This window comes from Neofelis nebulosa, chromosome 2, assembly GCF_028018385.1.
Source record: "Neofelis nebulosa isolate mNeoNeb1 chromosome 2, mNeoNeb1.pri, whole genome shotgun sequence".
NCBI classification, from domain to species: Eukaryota; Metazoa; Chordata; class Mammalia; order Carnivora; family Felidae; genus Neofelis; species Neofelis nebulosa.
The window spans coordinates 8,283,073-8,301,858 of NC_080783.1; the positions used below are offsets into that span (position 1 = coordinate 8,283,073).

Below are 18,786 nucleotides of genomic sequence, written 5' to 3' on the forward strand. Positions count from 1 at the left end.
TCTCTCTCTCTCTCTCTCTCTCTCTCTTTCTCTCTTTCTCTCTCTCTCTCTCCGTCTCTCTCTGTCTCTCTCAAAGATAAATAAACATTAAAAAATTTAAAATAAAGAGGAAAAAAACCCCAAACTCCTCACCTACGATGGGTCTACAAAGCCATATGTAATAGGGGCTCTCCTGTCTCCCTGATTTCTTATCCACTTTGCTCTTGGCTGCACACCTGATACTTGCCTTCTTTCTGTGCCTTGAGTCCTTTGCATAGCTGTTCCTGGAATATTCCTCTCTGGGTCTCGTGACCACCCAGGTCAGAGCTTCAGTGTTGCCTCCTCAGAGAAGCCTCTCCTGACCCACCTTAGAATGACCGCCCCCCCAGGCAACCCCTCCCTCTCCTTTTTTGTTTCCACTTATGTGATATCCTTACCCCAAAATGTATCCTCCGTGTCATATCAGGAGGCATATGGAGTCCATTTGCCCCATTCCTGGTGATGTTATCTTTGATCATTTGCTTAAGATGGTTCCTGTCAGGTTCCTTCACTATAATATTACTTGTTTATAAGTATCTCATGGACAGATACTAAGAGACTCTCTAAATAGTCTGTTTCTTATCCTACTTTCTCCTATTAATTTTAACGTCTATTGCTGATTCTTGCCTGAAACAGTTACCACTGGGGTATTTGCCAAATGGTAGTTTTCAATTTTGCTCATTCTATATTTATTGGTTGGAATTCCATGAGGAAGTCCTTTCCCTTCACCCTCATTAATTTTTTTCTTCATTCATTCAAGTATTTATATCCATATGGACTCACAGATTCTTATTTAATCCTATAGCTTCTTATTTTATCCTATAGCTTCTTATTCTAAGGGCTATAATCCTTTGTGATCATTATTTATTTTGTCTATCAGATTGTCCCAGATCTGGCATGGGAGCCCATTCAAGTTGCCTCCTGTGTCTACTGATATGGGTCTACATGTCCCCATTATTATTTGAACCCTTCCTTACCTTCTGGCACCACAAGGTGTTAGAGGCTCATCTTGTAATTTCCTTGCCACAGCCGTGAAGATACGGCTGTTCCCCAAGAAGTCTTGGGGACTTTCCTTACAGGATGGCAGTAGACACCGAGACCTGGGTGCTGGGTGAGGTCATTGATGTTGGGCATTGGGACCTTCAGGCCCTCTCAGTGGATGGTCAGGAAATGTATGTACATACACATAGATACCAAAAGCTATTTTGACAAATCTGTCTGTAATTTTGAAAACTATGAGTTCACAATGATGGCTCTACTTCCAGCCCAACACCACAGTGTTTATTCTAGCTGACCCCCTTTCCATATTTTTAACTCATTTTTATGACAGAAATCTGGCTTTTATTAGTATAATTTTCTTTTTTTCCTTTTTTTAAATAATTTTTTAAATTTATTTATTTTTGAGAGAGAGAGAGAGAGAGAGAGAGAGCATGAGTGGGGGAAGCAGAGAGAAAGGGAGAGAGAGATCCCAAGCAGGCTCCGCACTGTCAGCCCAGAGCCTGATGCAGGGCTTGAGCTCATGAGCCATGAGAGCACGACCTGTGCTGAAACCAAGAGTCGACGCTTAACCAACTGAGCCACCCAGGTGCCCCAGTCAGTATAATTTTCTTATCTGCTTAGTGCAGATACGAAAAATAAACCTACTACTTAGGGTACGATATTGTACAAGTTTTTTCTTTAGTCTCAGGGTATTTGGTCTAAATACTCTTTTCTAAAGTTGCTTATTTGAGTTGTCCCCGTGTCCTCGGGGTTATTATTCATTTGTAGTACACTTGGGGTCATTTGTTCCTGTTTATATTTCACTTCGGGTCATCTCCACCCCTCCTCTTCCCCAATTGCTTGTTGATTAAAAAATGTTTTCAATAGTAATGATTCTAAAAGTCAGAACCATACAGCCATGTCCCTAGAAGCGTCACTTCCCCGTGCCTTCCACCCGTCCCACTCTCCCACCTTCACACCCCGTGACCAGCCAGGTAACCAACCTCAGTTAGTTTCTGCTCTATCCCTACTGTATTTCTTTTCACACGTTTCCCTTCTTTACATGACAGGAAGCCTACTATAGATTGCTTTTGCACTTGGCTTTTTATACTTAACAGTTTCTTGGAAATTGCTAGGAGACCTTGTGAGCTATTATGTTATGGTGCTGCTTACTCACCTACAGTTCCGTTTCATCAAGTTCACCATCAGCATTTGTGAAGTTGTTGAATAGTCTTGCCTCTTGTGCATGAAAAACAGCATGGACTATTTGGGGGAAGTGAAAGGTGGACATCTGGCCAATACAAGGCTCTGAGGAGGGGAGGTGATGGGATTATGCTCATCAGTGTGGGCCTGGGCCACCTGCCTGAGCCCTAGGCCCAGGTGGGTCAGCACTTAGGCCAGTGGGTACCCTCAAAAATTATTAGGGACTGAGACAGCAGAGAAGGGTTATGGTAGGCAACCACAGTAGTCGAAAACTCGAATTCTTCCTTTCATTTACTCATCTGTGCAGGGTATCATCTCTCTGTTGTGGGGCTGAAAGGAACAGAGAAGACAGGAGAGAATGGAGAGACAGGCAGAGGCCAGATGAGGGCGAGGGCCCTGGCTTGCTACACTTGGGAGCGGATACCCGCAGACCGGACTGGGACAGGGCCAGGGTGAGAAGGCAGGGAGATCAGCAAAGGTGTGGGCGTGGCTGAACAGAGGCAGTGCCAGAGGGGACTGTCGGGAGGGTGACATCTGGATATGGAGGGACACCAGAAAGTGTCAATGATGCCTCCCAGGCTTCTTGCTTGGTGACCAACAGAGAGAACGAAGGCAGAGGAGCTGGTTTGAGGGAAGCTGAGGGTCTGCAGTGGTAGGCCGTGGGTGTCCTCAGCAGGGAGTGGTGCTTTAAGCTGTCTGTGGCTGTGCCTGGAACACCAAAAAATAAGATTCAAAAGTGGGAGTGGCCTGATGGTAAGTGAAAGAAGCCAGGCCCCAAAGGCTACCTGCTGTATGATTTCATTTCCATTACCTTCCTGAAAAGGCAAAACCATAGAGACAGCAAGTGGATCAGGGGTTGTGGGGGCTGGGACCGACTACAAGAGGGCATGAGGGAAACTTAAGGGGGGCTGGCAGCATTCTTTCTCCATTATACCATGACTGTACATGTTTACTAAAACTCATTGAACTGTCACCCAAAAAGGTTGAGTTTTACTGTATGTAAATTACACCTTAGTAGGTGACTTCTTAAAAAATGGAAGGAGGGTAACCTGGGTGGCTCAGTCAGTTAAGGGTCCGGCTGTTGATATCAGCTCAGGTTCATGATCTCACAGCTCAGAATAGAGCCTGCTTAAGATTCTCTCCCTCTCTGTCCCTCCATCCCTCTCCTGTTTGTACGTGTCCTCTCTCAAACAATAAAAAAAATTTTAAAAAAAATTAAAAATAGAAGGAAGCCCAGGGGACACTGATTGCTGTGAAGCCGTGAGGAGAGAGCCCAGAGGAGAATGAGGGGAGTCCTGAGACTGTATAGAATAGAGACCTTGAGTGTCAGATACCAAAGGGGTCAAGTTAAGGTAAGACCCAGGTTTCCAGCAGATGTAACAACCAGGAGGCCACTGATGACCTCACTGGAGAGATTTATTTTTCCCCCAATGTAGGGTCCCCGTTCTCCCCATGTAGGATCGCCATCCTTCCCCTGTAGGGTCCCCATTCTCCCCATGTAAGGTCTCCATCTTCCCCCTTAACAATTGTTAAGATTTCAAGATAGTGACAGTGAAGCACTAAACCAGTCCCAGGCCACTCCAAAGTATGTATCACGCACCCATGAAGCTGGCCCTGCTGCCACCTGAAAGTCAGGGCCCCGAAGAAGTCGCAGCTGCTTCAGGATCTGTCTGGAGAAGCCAGCAGGGTCTCTATGGAGAACAGGCTCACAGGCTTGGCGGGAACCAGAAATTGCCTTGGCGCTGCCACCTGCTGGCCATGTCATGCCACTGCACCTCCCTTCCGAGAACAGGACCTTGGATAGAGTGAGAAACTCAGCTCCAAGGCTGCCCCTCCTTCACTGAAGAGAAACAGTCCCCTGGGGCATTCTGCTGATGTCACACCAGCCACAGCACCCCAGTGATGATGGCAGCACCTCACTGTCACGTTTAAACTTCTCTGTTCTTACAACCCCACAAAAGAGAGATGATACCCTGCACAGATGAGTAAATGAAAAGAAGAATTCGAGTTTTTGACTACTGTGTTTGCCTCCCATAACCCTTCTCTGCTGTCTCAGTCCCTAATAATTTTTGAGGGTACCCACTGGCCTAAGTGCTGACTCACTTGGGCCTGGGGCTCGGGCAGGTGGCCCAGGCCCACACTGACCAGCATAATCCCGTTACTGGGCCACAGGGTGGGCCTCTAACCCAAGGCCAGTGGAAACGACTTTTTTTTTTTTAGCTGGGGCTGCTGGAAAAAATGTTTTTTAGCTCCCTCTAGACTCTAGGATGTATAGACATGAGGTTCTTTTTTTGACCGCAGCAAAAGACACTGACACCATGACGAAAGCTAGTCTAAGCATGAAGCTGACACAGAACAGTGGGAAAAGAAAGATGAAAAACAACTGGTACAGGACGACATCTTTGAGCTGCCGGATCAAGCCAGCCCTGAAGTGCTATGAGACGGGGCACCCAGAACCTTGTGGTGCTGAGAGCCAATGAACCCCTTGGGCATTTAAACGGTTCGAGCAGCTGCTTACAATGAAAGGTATCTAATCTTTCATCTGCATCTCTAGCTTTTCTTCCCATCCTCTTGACCGTGAGTCTTCAAGCCCCTCAGTCTCCCTTGAGTCCTCAGCATGGCACCAGCCCTCTCTCTCCAGGCTTTTGCACATTCCGTTGTGCCTGCCCAGGGCACTCTCCCCTTGCCCACCAGGCTGACAGATCCCACAGACCCTTATGGTCTCAGCCTAGATGACACCTCCTCAACGAGGCTCTTCCTGACTGCAGTTCCCTCCAGAAACATTTGCTGAGCTCCTGCTCTGCCAGACAGCGGGCTAGGGCCCCACACCCCATGGGGGCTCTGGAGATGCCGGTGATCTCAGGGGAGGCAACCTGAGTCAAAGACTCACACTCATGTCCTCAGACAGCAGAACGTGGCTGGGTGAACCTGGAGATTTCAGAGAAAACCGGCAGGGCTGGAAAGCAGAGTCAGGGAGCTGGGAATAGATCTTACTCTCACGGGAGTGCCGACATGGTGAGGAGGGTTAGGATTCTAGATCTGTTGTGAAAGCGGTCAGCTGGCCTTCTATGTCTGCCAAGCTACCTTCCGATTTAGCTTCCGTTGTCAATTTATGAATAATACAGTCCTGGTACAGTGAGGGCTGTATTTCTCCTTGAAGGTTCATATACATACATTTTTAATTTTTAAAAAAAATTTTTTTTAACGTTTATTTATTTTTGAGACAGGGAGAGACAGAGCATGAACGGGGGAGGGTCAGAGAGAGAGGGAGACACGGAATCTGAAACAGGCTCCAGGCTTTGAGCCGTCAGCACAGAGCCCGACGCGGGGCTCGAACTCACGGACCGTGAGATCGTGACCTGAGCCGGAGTCGGACGCTTAACCGACCGAACCACCCAGGCGCCCCTAATTTTTTAACATTTATTTATTTTTGAGAGACAGAGAGAGACAGAGTGCAAGCAGGGGAGGGGCAGAGGGAGAAGGAGACACAGAATCCCCAAACGGGCTCCAGCCTCTGAGCTGTCGGCACAGAGCCCAATGCGGGGCTCCAACCCATGAACTGTGAGAACCTGACCTGAGCTGAAGTTGGGCACTCAACCAACTGAGCCACCCAAAGGCTCCCCAAAGGAATTTTTTTTATCATGATATAATTCCCATACCATAATATTCCCCCTTTTATAGTATACAATTCACTGTTTGTTTTTTGTATATTCACAGCACAGCTGTCCAATTGTAGGACATTTTCATGACCTCAAAAAGAGACTCCATACTCAGTTATTCCCCATTTCCTCCTTCCCCTAGTCCTTGGAAACCACTAATCCCCTTTCTGTCTCTAAAGATTTGCTGATTTTGGATATTTCATATAAATGGAATCATGAAATATGTGTGGTATTTTGCATCAGGGTTCTTTGACTTACCATAATGTTTTCAAAGGTCACCCATATTGTAGCATAGTACTTTTTTTTTTTCCAGTAATCTCTATTTCCAACATGGAGCTTGAACTCATGACCCAGAGATCAAGAGTCACATGCTCTTCTGACTGAGCCAGCCAGGCGCCCCACTTCATTTCTTTTTATCACTGAAAAATATTCTGTTATATGGATATTCTGTGTATCCATTCATTAGTTGTTAGACATTTAGGTTATTTTACTTTTTGTCTGTGATAAATAATGCTACTATGAATGTTCATGTACAAGTTTTTGCATGGACATAGTTTGCATTTCTCTTGGCCATATATACCTAGAAGTGGATTTGCCGTGTTATATGGTAACTCTATGTTTAGCCACTTGAGGAGCCGCCAGACTATTTTCCAAAGCAACTGCACTATTTTACATTCCCCTCAGCAGGTGTTTGAGGGCTCCAGTTTCTCCGTATCCTCATCAACACTTGTTAGGATCTGACTTTTGTTTAATTTTTTTTTTTAATGTTTATTCAGTGTTGAGAGATAGAGACAGAACATGAGCAGGGGAGGGGCGGAGAGAGGGGGAGACACAGAATCCGAAGCAGGCTCCAGGCTCCGAGCTGTCGGCACAGAGCCCGACGTGGGGCTCGAACCCACGAACCGTGAGATCATGACCTGAGCCGAAGTCGGACGCCCAACCGACTGAGCCACCCAGGCGCCGCAGGATCTGACTTTTTGATTGTAGCTGTCCTAGTGGGTATGAAGATGTATCTCATCGTGGTTTCAATTTGTGTTTCCCTGGTGGTTAATGATGTTGAGCATCTTTTCATGTGCTCATTCACTATTTGTATATCTTTGGAGAAATGTCTATTCAAATCCTTTGCCTTCTGCACCCCCCCCCATCCTTTGCCATTTTTTTAAAGATTTTATTTCATTTTTTAAATTTTAAAAAAATGTTTATTTATTTTTGAGAGAGGCAGAGACAGAGTGCAAGTGAGGGAGGGACAGAGAGAAAGAGAGAGAGAATCCCAAGCAGACTCCATCCTGTCAGCGTAGAACTCACAGAACCTGACTTGGGGCTTGATCTCACGAACCATGAGATCATGACCTGAGCCGAAATCAAGAGTCAGACGCTTAACTGCCTGAGTCACCCAAGCACTCTGCCTTTGCCATTTTTGTTGTTATCATTAAATTGCAGGAATTCTTTATATATTCTGGATATTAACCCTGATCAGATACATGATTAGCAAATATTTTCTCCCATTGTGTGGATTGTCTTCAACTTTCTTGATCATGTCCTTTGCAACACAAGAGTTGTGTGGCAGTGGTTTGTATTCTTTCTTTTTTTCTTCCCCTGAAGTCCAGTGTATCCACTTTTTCTTTCGTTGCTTATACTTTTGGTGTTCTATCTAGGAAACCATCGCTTCCTCTAAGATCAGGAAGACACACACCTATGTTTTCTTCTAAAAGTTTGGCATTTTAGCTCATTTAGGTCATTGATCCATTCTGAGTTAATTTTTATAAACGGTGTGAGACAGGGGTCCAGTCTCACTCTTTTGCATGTGGTTATCCAGCCGTCCCTGCACCATTTGCCGAAGAGATTATTTCTCTGCTGAGTTGTCTTGGCACCTTTGTCAAGATCAATTGACCATAAATGTATGGGTTTATTTCTGGACTTTCCAATCTATTCCGTTGATCTATATGTCTATCTTTAAAAATGTTTTTTAATGTTTATTTATTTTGAGAGAGAGAGAGAGAGCATGAGTGGGGGAGGAGCAGAGAGAGAGGGAGACCCAGAATCCGAAGCAGGCTCCAGGCTCTGAGCTGCCAGCACAGAGCCCGACACGGGGCTCAAACTCAACAGACCACAAGATCATGACCTGAGCAAAAGTCAGACACTCAACCGACTGAGCCACCCAGGCGCCCCTGATCTATATGTCTATCTTGATGTCAGTACCACACAGCCTTGGTTACCACAGCTTTGGGGTAAGTTTTGAGGTCAAAGAGTGTGTCCTCCAACTTTGTTTTTTTCCAAAACTTTTGTGGCTACTCTGGGTCTCTTGCATGTTCACATGTGTTTTGGGATCAGCTTATCAATTTCTGCAAAAATTGTTGGAATTTTTACTGGGATTGTATTGAATCTGCATATCAATTTGGGAAGTATTGCCATCTTAATGAAATTAAGTCTTCTAATCCATGAACCCAGGATTTCCTTTAATGGTGCTTTGTGGTTTTCAGTGTACAATCTTTTGTTAAACTTACTCCTAAGTGTTTTATTTTCCTTGATTCCAGCATAAACAGAATTGATTTCTTAATCCCATTTTTTTAAACGTTTTTTTTCAATGTTTATTTATTTTTGAGACAGAGAGAGAGAGAGACAGAGACAGAGACAGAGACAGAGCACAAGCGGGGAGGGGCAAAGAGAAAGGGAGACACAGAATCTAAAGCAGGCTCCAGGCTCTGAGCTGTTAGCACAGAACCCGACGCGGGTCTTGAACCCACGAACTGTGAGACTGTGACCTGAGCCGAAGTCAGACACTTAACCCACTGAGCCACCCAGGCGCCCCTAATCCCATTTTTGATTGTTTATTGCTATTTTATAGAAATAAAATTGATTTTTGCCCACTGATCTTATACAGTCTTGCTGAACTTTTCATTATCTCTAACAGGTTTTTTTTTTGGGGGGGGGGAATCCTGGTGGATTTCCTACATATAAGATAATCTCATCTGCAAGTAGAGATAGTTTTACTTCTTCCTTTTCAAACCAGATGCCTTCCCCACCCCCATTACCCTGGATGGAACCTCCAATCCAATGTTGAACAGAAGTGGTAAGAGTAGACATCTTTGTCTCGTTTCTGATCTTAAGGGGAAAAGCTTTCAGTCGTTCACCATCAAGTGTGTTAGCCATTTTGTCGATGCCCTTTAGCAGATTGGGGAAGTACCCTTCTATTTCTTTGTTGAGTGCTTTTATCATGAAAGAGTGTTGGATTTTGTAAAATGCATTTTCTGCATCTGTTGAGATGCGTATATGGTTTTTGTTCTTTATGGTTGACACTTTTTAGAAAGCAGTTGCCTGTGCAGGGTAGAGGAATAGGAACAAGGAAAATGGGAGACGGGAGGGCAAGAGACACTTTCTACTGTCTATCCTTTTATATTGTCTGGTTTCTTGAATGTATTTCTTATCAAAAACTTAAATTATCTTTTTAAAAATCATGGTAAAATAAACATAAAATAGAATTTACCATTTTAACATTAAGTTACAGTTCAGGGGCGCCTGGGGGCTCAGTCCATTGAGCGTCCGACTTCCACTCAGGCCATGATCTCCTGGTCTGTGAGTCTGAGCCCCACATCGGGGTCTGTGCCTTCAGCAGCTGAGCCCGCTTGGATCCTCTGTCTTTCTCTCTCTGCCCCTCCTCTGCTTGCACCCTCTCTCTCTTTCTCTCTCTCAAAAATGAATAAACGCTTAAAAAAAAAGCAAAGTCTTAAAAAAAAGTTCAGCTGCGTTAAGTATATTCACATCGTTGTACAACCAAGCTCCAGAACTTTTTCTTTTTTTTCCTGTTTTTTTCCAAAGATTTTATTTTATTTTTTATTTATTTTTATTTTTTTCTGATGTTTATTTATTTTTGGGAGAGAGACAGAGCATGAGCAGGTGAGGGGCGGAGAGAGAGAGAGGGAGACAGAATCTGAAGCAGGCTCCAGGCTCTGAGCTGTTAGCACAGAGCCCGACGCAGGGCTCGAGCTCACGAGCCGTGAGATCATGACCTGAGCCGAAGTTGAGTGCTCAACCAACCGAGCCACCCAGGCGCCCCATCAGAGATTTTATTTTTTAGTAATCTCTACACCCAACATGGGGCTTGGACTTAAAACCCTGAGATTGAGAGTCACATGCTCCACTGACCGAGCCAGCCAGGCCCCCCTGGAACTCTTTTTATCTTGCAACACTGAAACTCCACACTCATTAAACAATAACCCTTCATTCCCTCTGCCCCCCAGCCTCTGGAAACTACCATCCTGTTTTCTGTTTCTGTGATTTTACTCTGGCTGGCTCGTGTAAGTGAAAGCATACTCTCTTTGTGACTCTCGTATTTCACTTACCATAATGTCTCCAAGGCTCATCATGGTGTAGCATGTGTCAGAATTTCCTTTCTTCTTCGAGCCTCAGTAATTTTCCATCGTGTGAATGGGTATGTACACGTCTACAAAATGTGGCGCATGTATATATTTTTTTGTCTTTTGTTTGTTTACCCACATTTTATTTATCTATTCACTTACTGATGCACATTTGTGACCTTTTGGCTGTTGTGAATACTAGCCAGACGTGGCTATTGAATATGAGTGTGCAAATGTCTCCGAGGCCCTGCTTTCAATTCTTTTGGATATATACACAGAAGTGGGATCGCCGGCTCAAATGGTAATTCCATCTGCAAGTTTTTGAGGAGTCTCACGCTGGTGTCCATAGCAGCGGCAGCATTTTACATTTCCACCAACAGTGTACAAGGGGTCCACCTTCGCCACATCCTCACTAGTACTTTTTGTTTTTTAAGTGTGAGGGATAAATTATCTTTTTAAAGTTCAGGTTTCTGAACCTACAAAGCTAAGGTCCAGACCCTCGTCTATTTTCAAGCTCGCCTGCTTTCAGTCCTTTGCACAGGGCACAGTGCCCTAGACCTGGGAGGACAACCGGAGGACTGGGCGGGAACAGAGGCTGAGGCCAGGTGGGGGCTGGAGATTCGGGAAAGACAGTACCTGTTTGGGAAGGGTGCCCCAGGTCCGATGAGGTGGCCGTGGGCTGGGGTTAGGCTGTGGGACCTGGAGGCAGCTGCCTTATTCTCTGGAGTTCCTGGGATCTCCACAGTCTCCTGGAATACCTGTTGGAATTCTGGGGATCTTCATCAATAATCCTGAAGTTCCTCCGGTGGCTCTAAGGCACATGGGCATCGTCCATGGAATCAGCAGTTATTGAGCACCAATAAAAGGATGAATCCTGGGGCGCCTGGGTGGCTCAGTAGGTTGAGCGTCCGACTTCAGCTCAGGTCACGATCTCGCGGTCAGTGAGTTCGAGCCCCGCGTCGGGCTCTGGGCTGATGGCTCAGAGCCTGGAGCCTGCTTCCGATTCTGTGTCTCCCTCTCTCTCTGCCCCTCCCCCGTTCATGCTCTGTCTCTCTCTGTCTCAAAAATAAATAAACGTTAAAAAAAATTTTTTTAAAAAAAGGATGAATCCTTTTAGGATGAATTCTACATAGCCTCAAAAACTCATTGCTGAGTGGAGGGACAGAAATGCAAGCATACTCACCCATATGTGTTGTGACAGCTGGGGTTTTGGGGGCAAAGAGGAGCCCTCATCTCAGTCTGGGGGTAACAGGAGGACTCCTGGAAGAAATGGTCGAATCCTGAGAGCTGACCAGGAGGCTGGACATGGGGCAGGTCATTTCAGGTGGGGGAGGGGCACAGGAGAAGGTGCTAATGGGACAGAGACCAGAGGGCCCACTAAGAAAAGGACAGTAGTCCAGTTGGCTGAATCCTGGAGGCCATAGCAAGGCACAGGACCAGGACTAGGTTGAAACAAGTGAGGGAGTTGGGTGCAAAATTTAAGGCCGAAACCTCAGTAATCAATATGATATTTTTATTTTTTACTTTAAAGAGAGAGAGAATGTGAGCAGGGGAGGGGGCAGAGGGAGAGAGAGAGAATCTTAAGCAGGCTTCATGCTCAGTGAAGAGCCGGATGCGGGGCTCGATCCCACAACCCTGGGAACATGATGTGAGCCGAAATCAAGAGTTGGATGCTTAAAAACAAAAAAAAAGAGTTGGACGCTTAACTGACTGAGCCACCCAGGCACCTCCAATATGATATTGTAATGCAAGACTTAAAAACCAAAATTAGGGGCACCCGGGTGTCTCAGTCGGTTAAGCATCCGACTTCGGTTCAGGTCATGATCTCATAGTCCATGGGTTTCAGCCCCGAGTTGGGCTCTGTGCTGATAGCTCAGAGCCTGGAGCCTGTTTTCGATTCTGTGTCTCCCTCACTCTCTGTCCCTCTCCCGCTCATGCAGTGTCTCATTTTCTCTCAAAAATAAATAAACATTTAAAAAACTAATAATAAAATAAAAATAAAATAAAAACCAAAATTAGGGGTGCCTGGGTGGTCAGTCAGTTCAGCATCCGACTTTGGCTCAGGTCATGATCTCACAGTTGGTGAGTTTGAGCCCCCGCATTGGGCTCGCTGCTGTCACCCTGTCAGCAGCACAGCCCGCTTCAGATCCACTGTCCCCTTCCCTGCCCCTCCCCCACTCGCGCGCGCGCTCTCTCTCTCTCTCAAAAAAAACCCTAAATAAAACATTTAAAAGTTTTATATAAATAAATAAATAAGTAAATAAATAAGAACCAAAATTAGGGGCGCCTGGGTGGCTCAGTCAGTTGAGAGTCCCACTCTTGATTTTGGCTCAGGTCATGTCTCATGGGGTCATGTGTTTGAGCCCTGTGTCCAGCTCTGTGCTAACAGTGCAGAGCCTGCTTGTGGTCCTCTGTCTCCCTCTCTCGCTGCCCTCCCCTGCTTGCGCTCTCTCTTTCTCAAAAATAAATAAATAAACGCTTTTAAAAAATAAAAATAAAAACCAAAATTAATGCAAGAAAATACATGATGAACAAAACGTTAAATTTTAAGTAAAGACGGGATCAGTAACAGTGGTTACACCAGTCACAGTGGAGCCTAAGGCAAAAGTAACCCCAGTATTACTGATCCTGTGTTTTCAGTCGTGGGCTAAGGCACTCGATTTTATCCTGCCCACTCGCTATGAGAAGTCATTGGAATCTTTTTTTTTTTTAAGCTTATTTATTTATTATTTGAGGGGGAAGGTCAGAGAGGGAGAGGGAAAGAGAGAATCCCAGGCAGGCTCTGTGCTGTCAGTGCAAGCCTGACTCTGGGCTCAATCTCAGGAACCATGAGATCATGACCTGAGCTGAAATCAAGGGTCAGATGCTTAACCAACTGAGCCTCCCAGGTGCCCCAGAAGTCATTGTTTGTAACTGTTGATTTAAAAACCGAGGTGCGGGGCTCCTGGGTGGCTCAGTAAGTTAAGCGTCCAACTCTTGATTTCAGCTGAGGCCATAAGCTCACGGTTTGTGAGATTGAGCCTCACTTGGGCTCTGCACTGTCAGCGTGGAGCCTGCTTAGGATTCTCTCTCACTCTCTCTCTGCCCCTTCTCAGCTTGCATATGCATGTTCTCTGTCTCTCAAAAATAAATAAACGTTAGAAAAAAAATTTTTTTTAAATTTTTTTAACGTTTATTTATTTTTGAGAGACAGAGCACAAGCAGGGGAGGGGCAGAGAGAGAGAGGAGACACAGAATCTGAAGCAGGCTCCAGGCTCTGAGCTGTCAGCACAGAGCCTGATGCGGGGCTCGAATTCATAAACCGTGAGATCATGACCTGAGCTGAAGTTGGACGCTTAACCGACTGAGCCACCCAGGTGCCCCGAAAAAAATTGTTTTTAAAACCAAGGTGGCTACTGTATGGGTAGATCAAGATACAGGGCAAGACTGGTGTCGGGGAGGTGTTAATCCAGGCAGGAAATGATAAAGACTTGAAGAGAGAGAGGCTGTGGGAAGGGTATGGACGATTCCTAAGTCACTGGGAGGCCAGGCCTTGGGAAGCCTTGGCTGCTGGAGCTGAGGGAGAGAGTAGGATCTACCACACATCTGGCTCTTGGCTGGGAGGGTTAGGAGGGCTGCTGGCTGTGTTTCATTTACTGAGGTTTGAAAGATGGCAGTTCAGCATGGAGGAAGAAGCTGAGTTCAGTTTGTGGTGCTCTGCTTTTTGAGATTTATAGGACACCAAAGGGAGATGTCTGGCAGGCAAAGGGTTAATGAGCCTGGAGCCCAGGAGGAAGTTGCTTCTGAAGAGCACCCTCCCCCCATTTGCACACGTTGGGTGACAGTCCTCCGCTGGGAGGCGGCTGCTGCCACCAGAGAAGGTGCCCCAAGCAGAGGGGCCGGAGGCGGGGGCTATACACATGCGGACATGGAGGTGATCCCGGGAGAGAATGGAATGGAGGCAGGAGGCCAGGAGACCTTGTGGGCAAGAGAAAGAAGCCACAAAAAGGTTCAGAAAGTTAAGGTCTAAAGTGTCCTTTGGGCTAGCAAGCAAGAGGGTGTGTGGGGTCCCCCCAGAGCACGGGGCTGGAGGCCCCTGCGGAGTCTGAAAGGGCCTGGCAGCATCTTTTCTCAATGATTCCAGAGGCTTGCTCCAGTGAAGGACAGCAGTGCAGAGGAGAGGAGGTGTTGAAATGGAAGGTGTGGCTGAGGAGATCACCGCAGTGGCCCCCAGGAGGAAGGCGGGGAGGGACTTGGGAGAAAGGATGTTGTTTTAGAAAAGATTCCGGTCCCTGGAGCCTTGGAGGGGAGCTAAGGACTTGGCTGGATGTAAATCAGGCTGTGGGAGTGCCCTGGGGAGGTCTGTTTTTCTCTGTGAAGTGGAGGGTAGGGTAACAGTCCAGAGTGAGAGGAGGGAGGTGGGGGGCCCTGGAGAGAGGCATGGGTAGGTGCTAGGGAGGTGGGAATGAGAGCCCATGAGCCCTGGGAGCTCCAGGAAGACTTTCTGGGCCCTGCTGGGAACAGGATGGTTGTCATACAGGATCCCTCCTGGGGGCGGGGCTGGCCACCGGTGAGGTGGGAGCTGAGGGCTGGCTCTGGGCTGTGAGGAAGACAAAGGCTAGGTGGCTTCCTTGCACAGGTCGCCTCACACATGGGGCACTGGCCTAAACACCATGCAAGGCCTAGCAAGGAAGGAAGAGTTCTGGACAGCATCTGAAGGCCCCACGAAACAGAAAAAGGCAGAAGCAGGGTTTGGGTTGGTAAAGGGAAGTTGGCTCTGCCCATCTTCACCTCTTCACAGCAAGCTTGGAGGCCTGGACTTGAGGCTGCAAATTCCTCTCAAGGCCAGTAGGGCGCCCTCTGCTGCCTTGCACCCTTCCCTCCCTTCCCCCTACTCAGAGCGCTGACCCTCTGGTTTGGGCATCTGCCCTGATCACTCCACCGTGGCCTTCCCTTCAGTGGACTGGCCTTCCCTTCAGTGGACTAGCCGTCCACTGGCCCCTGGGCTGAGGGTGGCAGCAGTTTCCTGCTTGTGCCTCACACCCCCATTTGCCTTCTCGGCAATTCAGTCAACCAGTTCCCTGCTTTAAACTCTGTTTTAAAACACACCACACACACACACACACCCCTCCCTCTGTTTTAAATATCTGAGGCAATTTTTCTTTGCTGGTTGGAGCCTGACTGAGGCATTGGGTTCCTGAAGGCCGCATCTGGGAACTGGAGTTTCTCCTTCTGAAGATGCACAGACTTCCTCCGCTGCGCTGTGGGACCCCTGTGCTGATGTGAGGCTCACTGTGGCCGACTGGGCCTCGGGGTGCAGAAGTGCCCGTGGATGCTCAGAGTGGGCACCTCAGTGCAGACAGGTGCAGTGGGAGTGGGGGTTGGTAACGGGGCTGTGCCAGGCAGTGGGTAGAAGAGGTGGCCACTGGCTGTTCAAGGCAGTACCCCAGGCCCTAGGCTGTTGTCAGAAGTTGGTCGGATGCCTAGTATTAAAATTCAAGGAGGGGTGCCTGGGTGTCTCAGTCAGTTAAGCGTTCCAACTTCTGCTTAGGTCATGATCTCAAAGTTTGTGAGTTCGAGCCCCGCATCCAGCTCTCTGTTGGAGCGAGCTCTCACCGTGGAGCCAGCTTCGGATCCTCTATCCCACTCCCCCTCAATAATAAATCAACATTAAAAAAAGAAAATATTTAAAAAAAGAAAATTCAAGGTAAAGAATTAGAGTGATACCCCGGCGGAAGTGGTGACCTCACACCTCTCTCCCATCTCATCCCTCCTCTGCAAAAATGTACAGTGCTGTCTCAGCCCTGGAGCTCCGGGGGCAGCAGATAACCCCAGCCAGCCAGACAGGGGGGATCACCCCTGGCTGGAGCTGCCTCCAAGAACTCCAACCGAAGGCCACACTTGGGAGAGCACCTACCAAAATGTGAAAGGCTGTCCTCTTTGACCCCACTGTTCTACATTTAATTATTCTACAGATACGAACTGTATATGTGCAAAATAAAGTATGTAAACAGTTTATTTACTGTGGCGGCCTTGTTGTGGAAACATACAGCAAACAACCCCAAATGTCCAGCAATAAGGACAATTGGTTAAATAAAGGATCCTCCCACAGGAGCCACACTCTGTAGCTCTTGAAAAGAATGAGGCCGCTCTGCGTGCACTGATGCGAGTTACAAGAGAGGGCTGGTTAATAAAAAAGAAGGCCAAGTTCAGATGAGTGTATAGTATGCATATAGCATTTGTGTGAAATATAATAAATACATGTCTATTTGTAAATGCATTGGTCGAATCTGGAAGGATATGCAAGAGGCTACTGCTGGCACTTGTGTTGGAACAGGGTGGCCGGGGGACAGGGAGGGAGGAGACCATTTACTGTGTATCTTTTTGAACTTTATACCATGTGTGTGCTTTGCAATACAACAAATAAAGAAGTCATTTTTAGAAAACTGAAAAAAAAAAAAAAAAAGGCAGCATTTGGAAACAAAACTCCTGTGCTGCGGTTACTCTACTCTGGGTAGGTCCTGTGGTCAGGTTAGGGATAGATGGAGAGGTTAGGGAGCATTGGGATTCTAGCAGCAAGAGAATAAAACTGGAGTTAGCCTTACTTAAGTTTCTGGGTATTTGGGTAGCTAAGGTTTCCTTTCCAGAATTTCAGATTTAGAACCCCCAAGGACGTGGATCTGAGCTGCCTTTGCTTTACTTTTAATAATTAGCCATATTGGGGTGCCTGGGTGACTCAGTCAGTTAAGCGTCCGACTTAGGCTCAGGTCACCATTTCGTGGTTTGTGAGTTCGAGCCCCACATCGGACTCTGTGCTAATAGCTCAGAACCTGGAGCCTGCTTCAGATTCTGTGACTTCCTCTCTGCCGCACCCCCGCTCATGCTCGCGCGTGCTCTCTCACTCTCAAAAATAAATAAACATTAAAAACATACTTAGATGTATCCTTGGAAAAGGGAAAAATAATCCCTGCCTTCATTTAATAGATGAAAAACACAGAGGCAGAAGGTCAGAGTGAAGAGGCAATATTTCATATTTCATATCTGCCACCAGGTTCAGGTTGCAGGTTCAGACTACAGTTTCCCCTCATCCAAGGTCCAATGTATTTGGGCCTTGCTAGGGAGGTCCACCCTGAAGGGCATCATCCTGTGTTCAAAGCAATGGTCTGCTCTGCCTCGTTCTGGCTATAAGCAATTTATTTCACATGGCGTTTACTCACCTTTTATTTTTTAATTTATTTTCAGATGCTCTGTGTTTCTTTTTAATTTCAGTGTTGACATTTAAAATTGTAAGATATTTAAAGTGTATGCATTATGGTGATTCCATGTACATAGACGTTGTGAAGGATTCCCCCAATTGGTTAATTGACGACATGCGTCATCTCACATACTTGTCTTTCCTGTTTTGGTGAGAACATGAAAGTTCTGTTCTTAGCAAATTTCAGTTATACAGTACAATATTATCAATACAGTATTACCAACTATAGTCACTATGTTTTACATTAGATCCTCAGACCTTCATCTTCTAGCTGAAAGTGTACACCCTTTTACCAACCTCTCCCTATTTCCTCAAACCCCCACCCCCTGGCAACCACTTTTCTACTCTGTTTCTAGGAGGGTTTTTTTGTTTTTGTTTTTGTTTGTTTGTTTTTTGTAGATTCCACATACAAATGATAACATGCATTATTTGTTTTTGTCTGGTTTACTTTACTTAGCATAATGACCTCGGGGTCCATCCATGTTGTCCTAAATGGCAGGATTTCCTTGTTTCCTATGGCTGAATAATATTCCATTGTGTGTGTGTGTGTGTATATATATATATATATATATATATATATATATATATATATATCTCGCATCTTCTTTATCCATTCATCCATTGACAGACACTTCGGTTGTTTCCATATCTTGGCTATTGTGAATAATGCTGCAATGAACATGGGTGTGCAGACATTTCTTTGAGATCCTGTTTTCATTTCCTTTGGAAATATACCCGGAAATGGGATTGCTAGATCATATGATGGTTCTATTTTTTTTTAATGTTTATTTATTTATTTTGAGAGGGGGCGTGGAGACAGAATCCCAGGCAGGCTCCACACTGTCAGCGTAGAGCCCACGCAGGGCTTGATCTCACAAACTGTGAGATCACAACCTGAGTGAAAATCGAGAGTCGGACGTTGAACTGAGCCACCCGGGCACCCCAGTAGTTCTACTTTTTAATTTTTTGAGAAGCCTCTATATTGTTTTCCATAGTGGCTGCACCAATTTACATTCCCTTGCATATCTTTTGTTTTTAAAGATTTTATTTTTGGGGCACCTGGGTGGCTCCTTTTCTCCTACTACTCTCTGCTCTATAAACTCCCATCCCACCCCCTCCCTCTCCTTTAGAAGACAACAGACACGAGCTACCATGATTCTCACATCCACACTCCATTCATTGAGTGGATATTTACTAAGCACCTTTTTTTTTTTTTTAATTATTTTTGTTAGCATTTGTTTATTTTTGAGAAAGAGAGAGACAGAGTGCGAGCAGGGGAGGGACAGAGAGAAAGAGAGACACAGAATCGGAAGCAGGCTCCAGGCTCTGAGCTGTCAGC

At 46.2% G+C, this 18,786-nt stretch overlaps 1 protein-coding gene across 1 annotated transcript in view; it reads left to right on the forward strand.

Moving 5' to 3' along the window:
* The window catches only part of LOC131496161 (general transcription factor II-I repeat domain-containing protein 2-like), a 30,324-nt gene extending 25,576 nt beyond the window's left edge, over positions 1 to 4,748 (forward strand). Inside the window, exon 4 of the mRNA XM_058701545.1 lies at positions 4,501 to 4,748. Coding sequence (XP_058557528.1) covers positions 4,501 to 4,679 — 179 coding nt within the window. The 3' untranslated portion in view covers positions 4,680 to 4,748. The remainder of the gene's footprint in view (positions 1 to 4,500) is intronic.
* Positions 4,749 to 18,786: the final 14,038 nt, after the last annotated feature.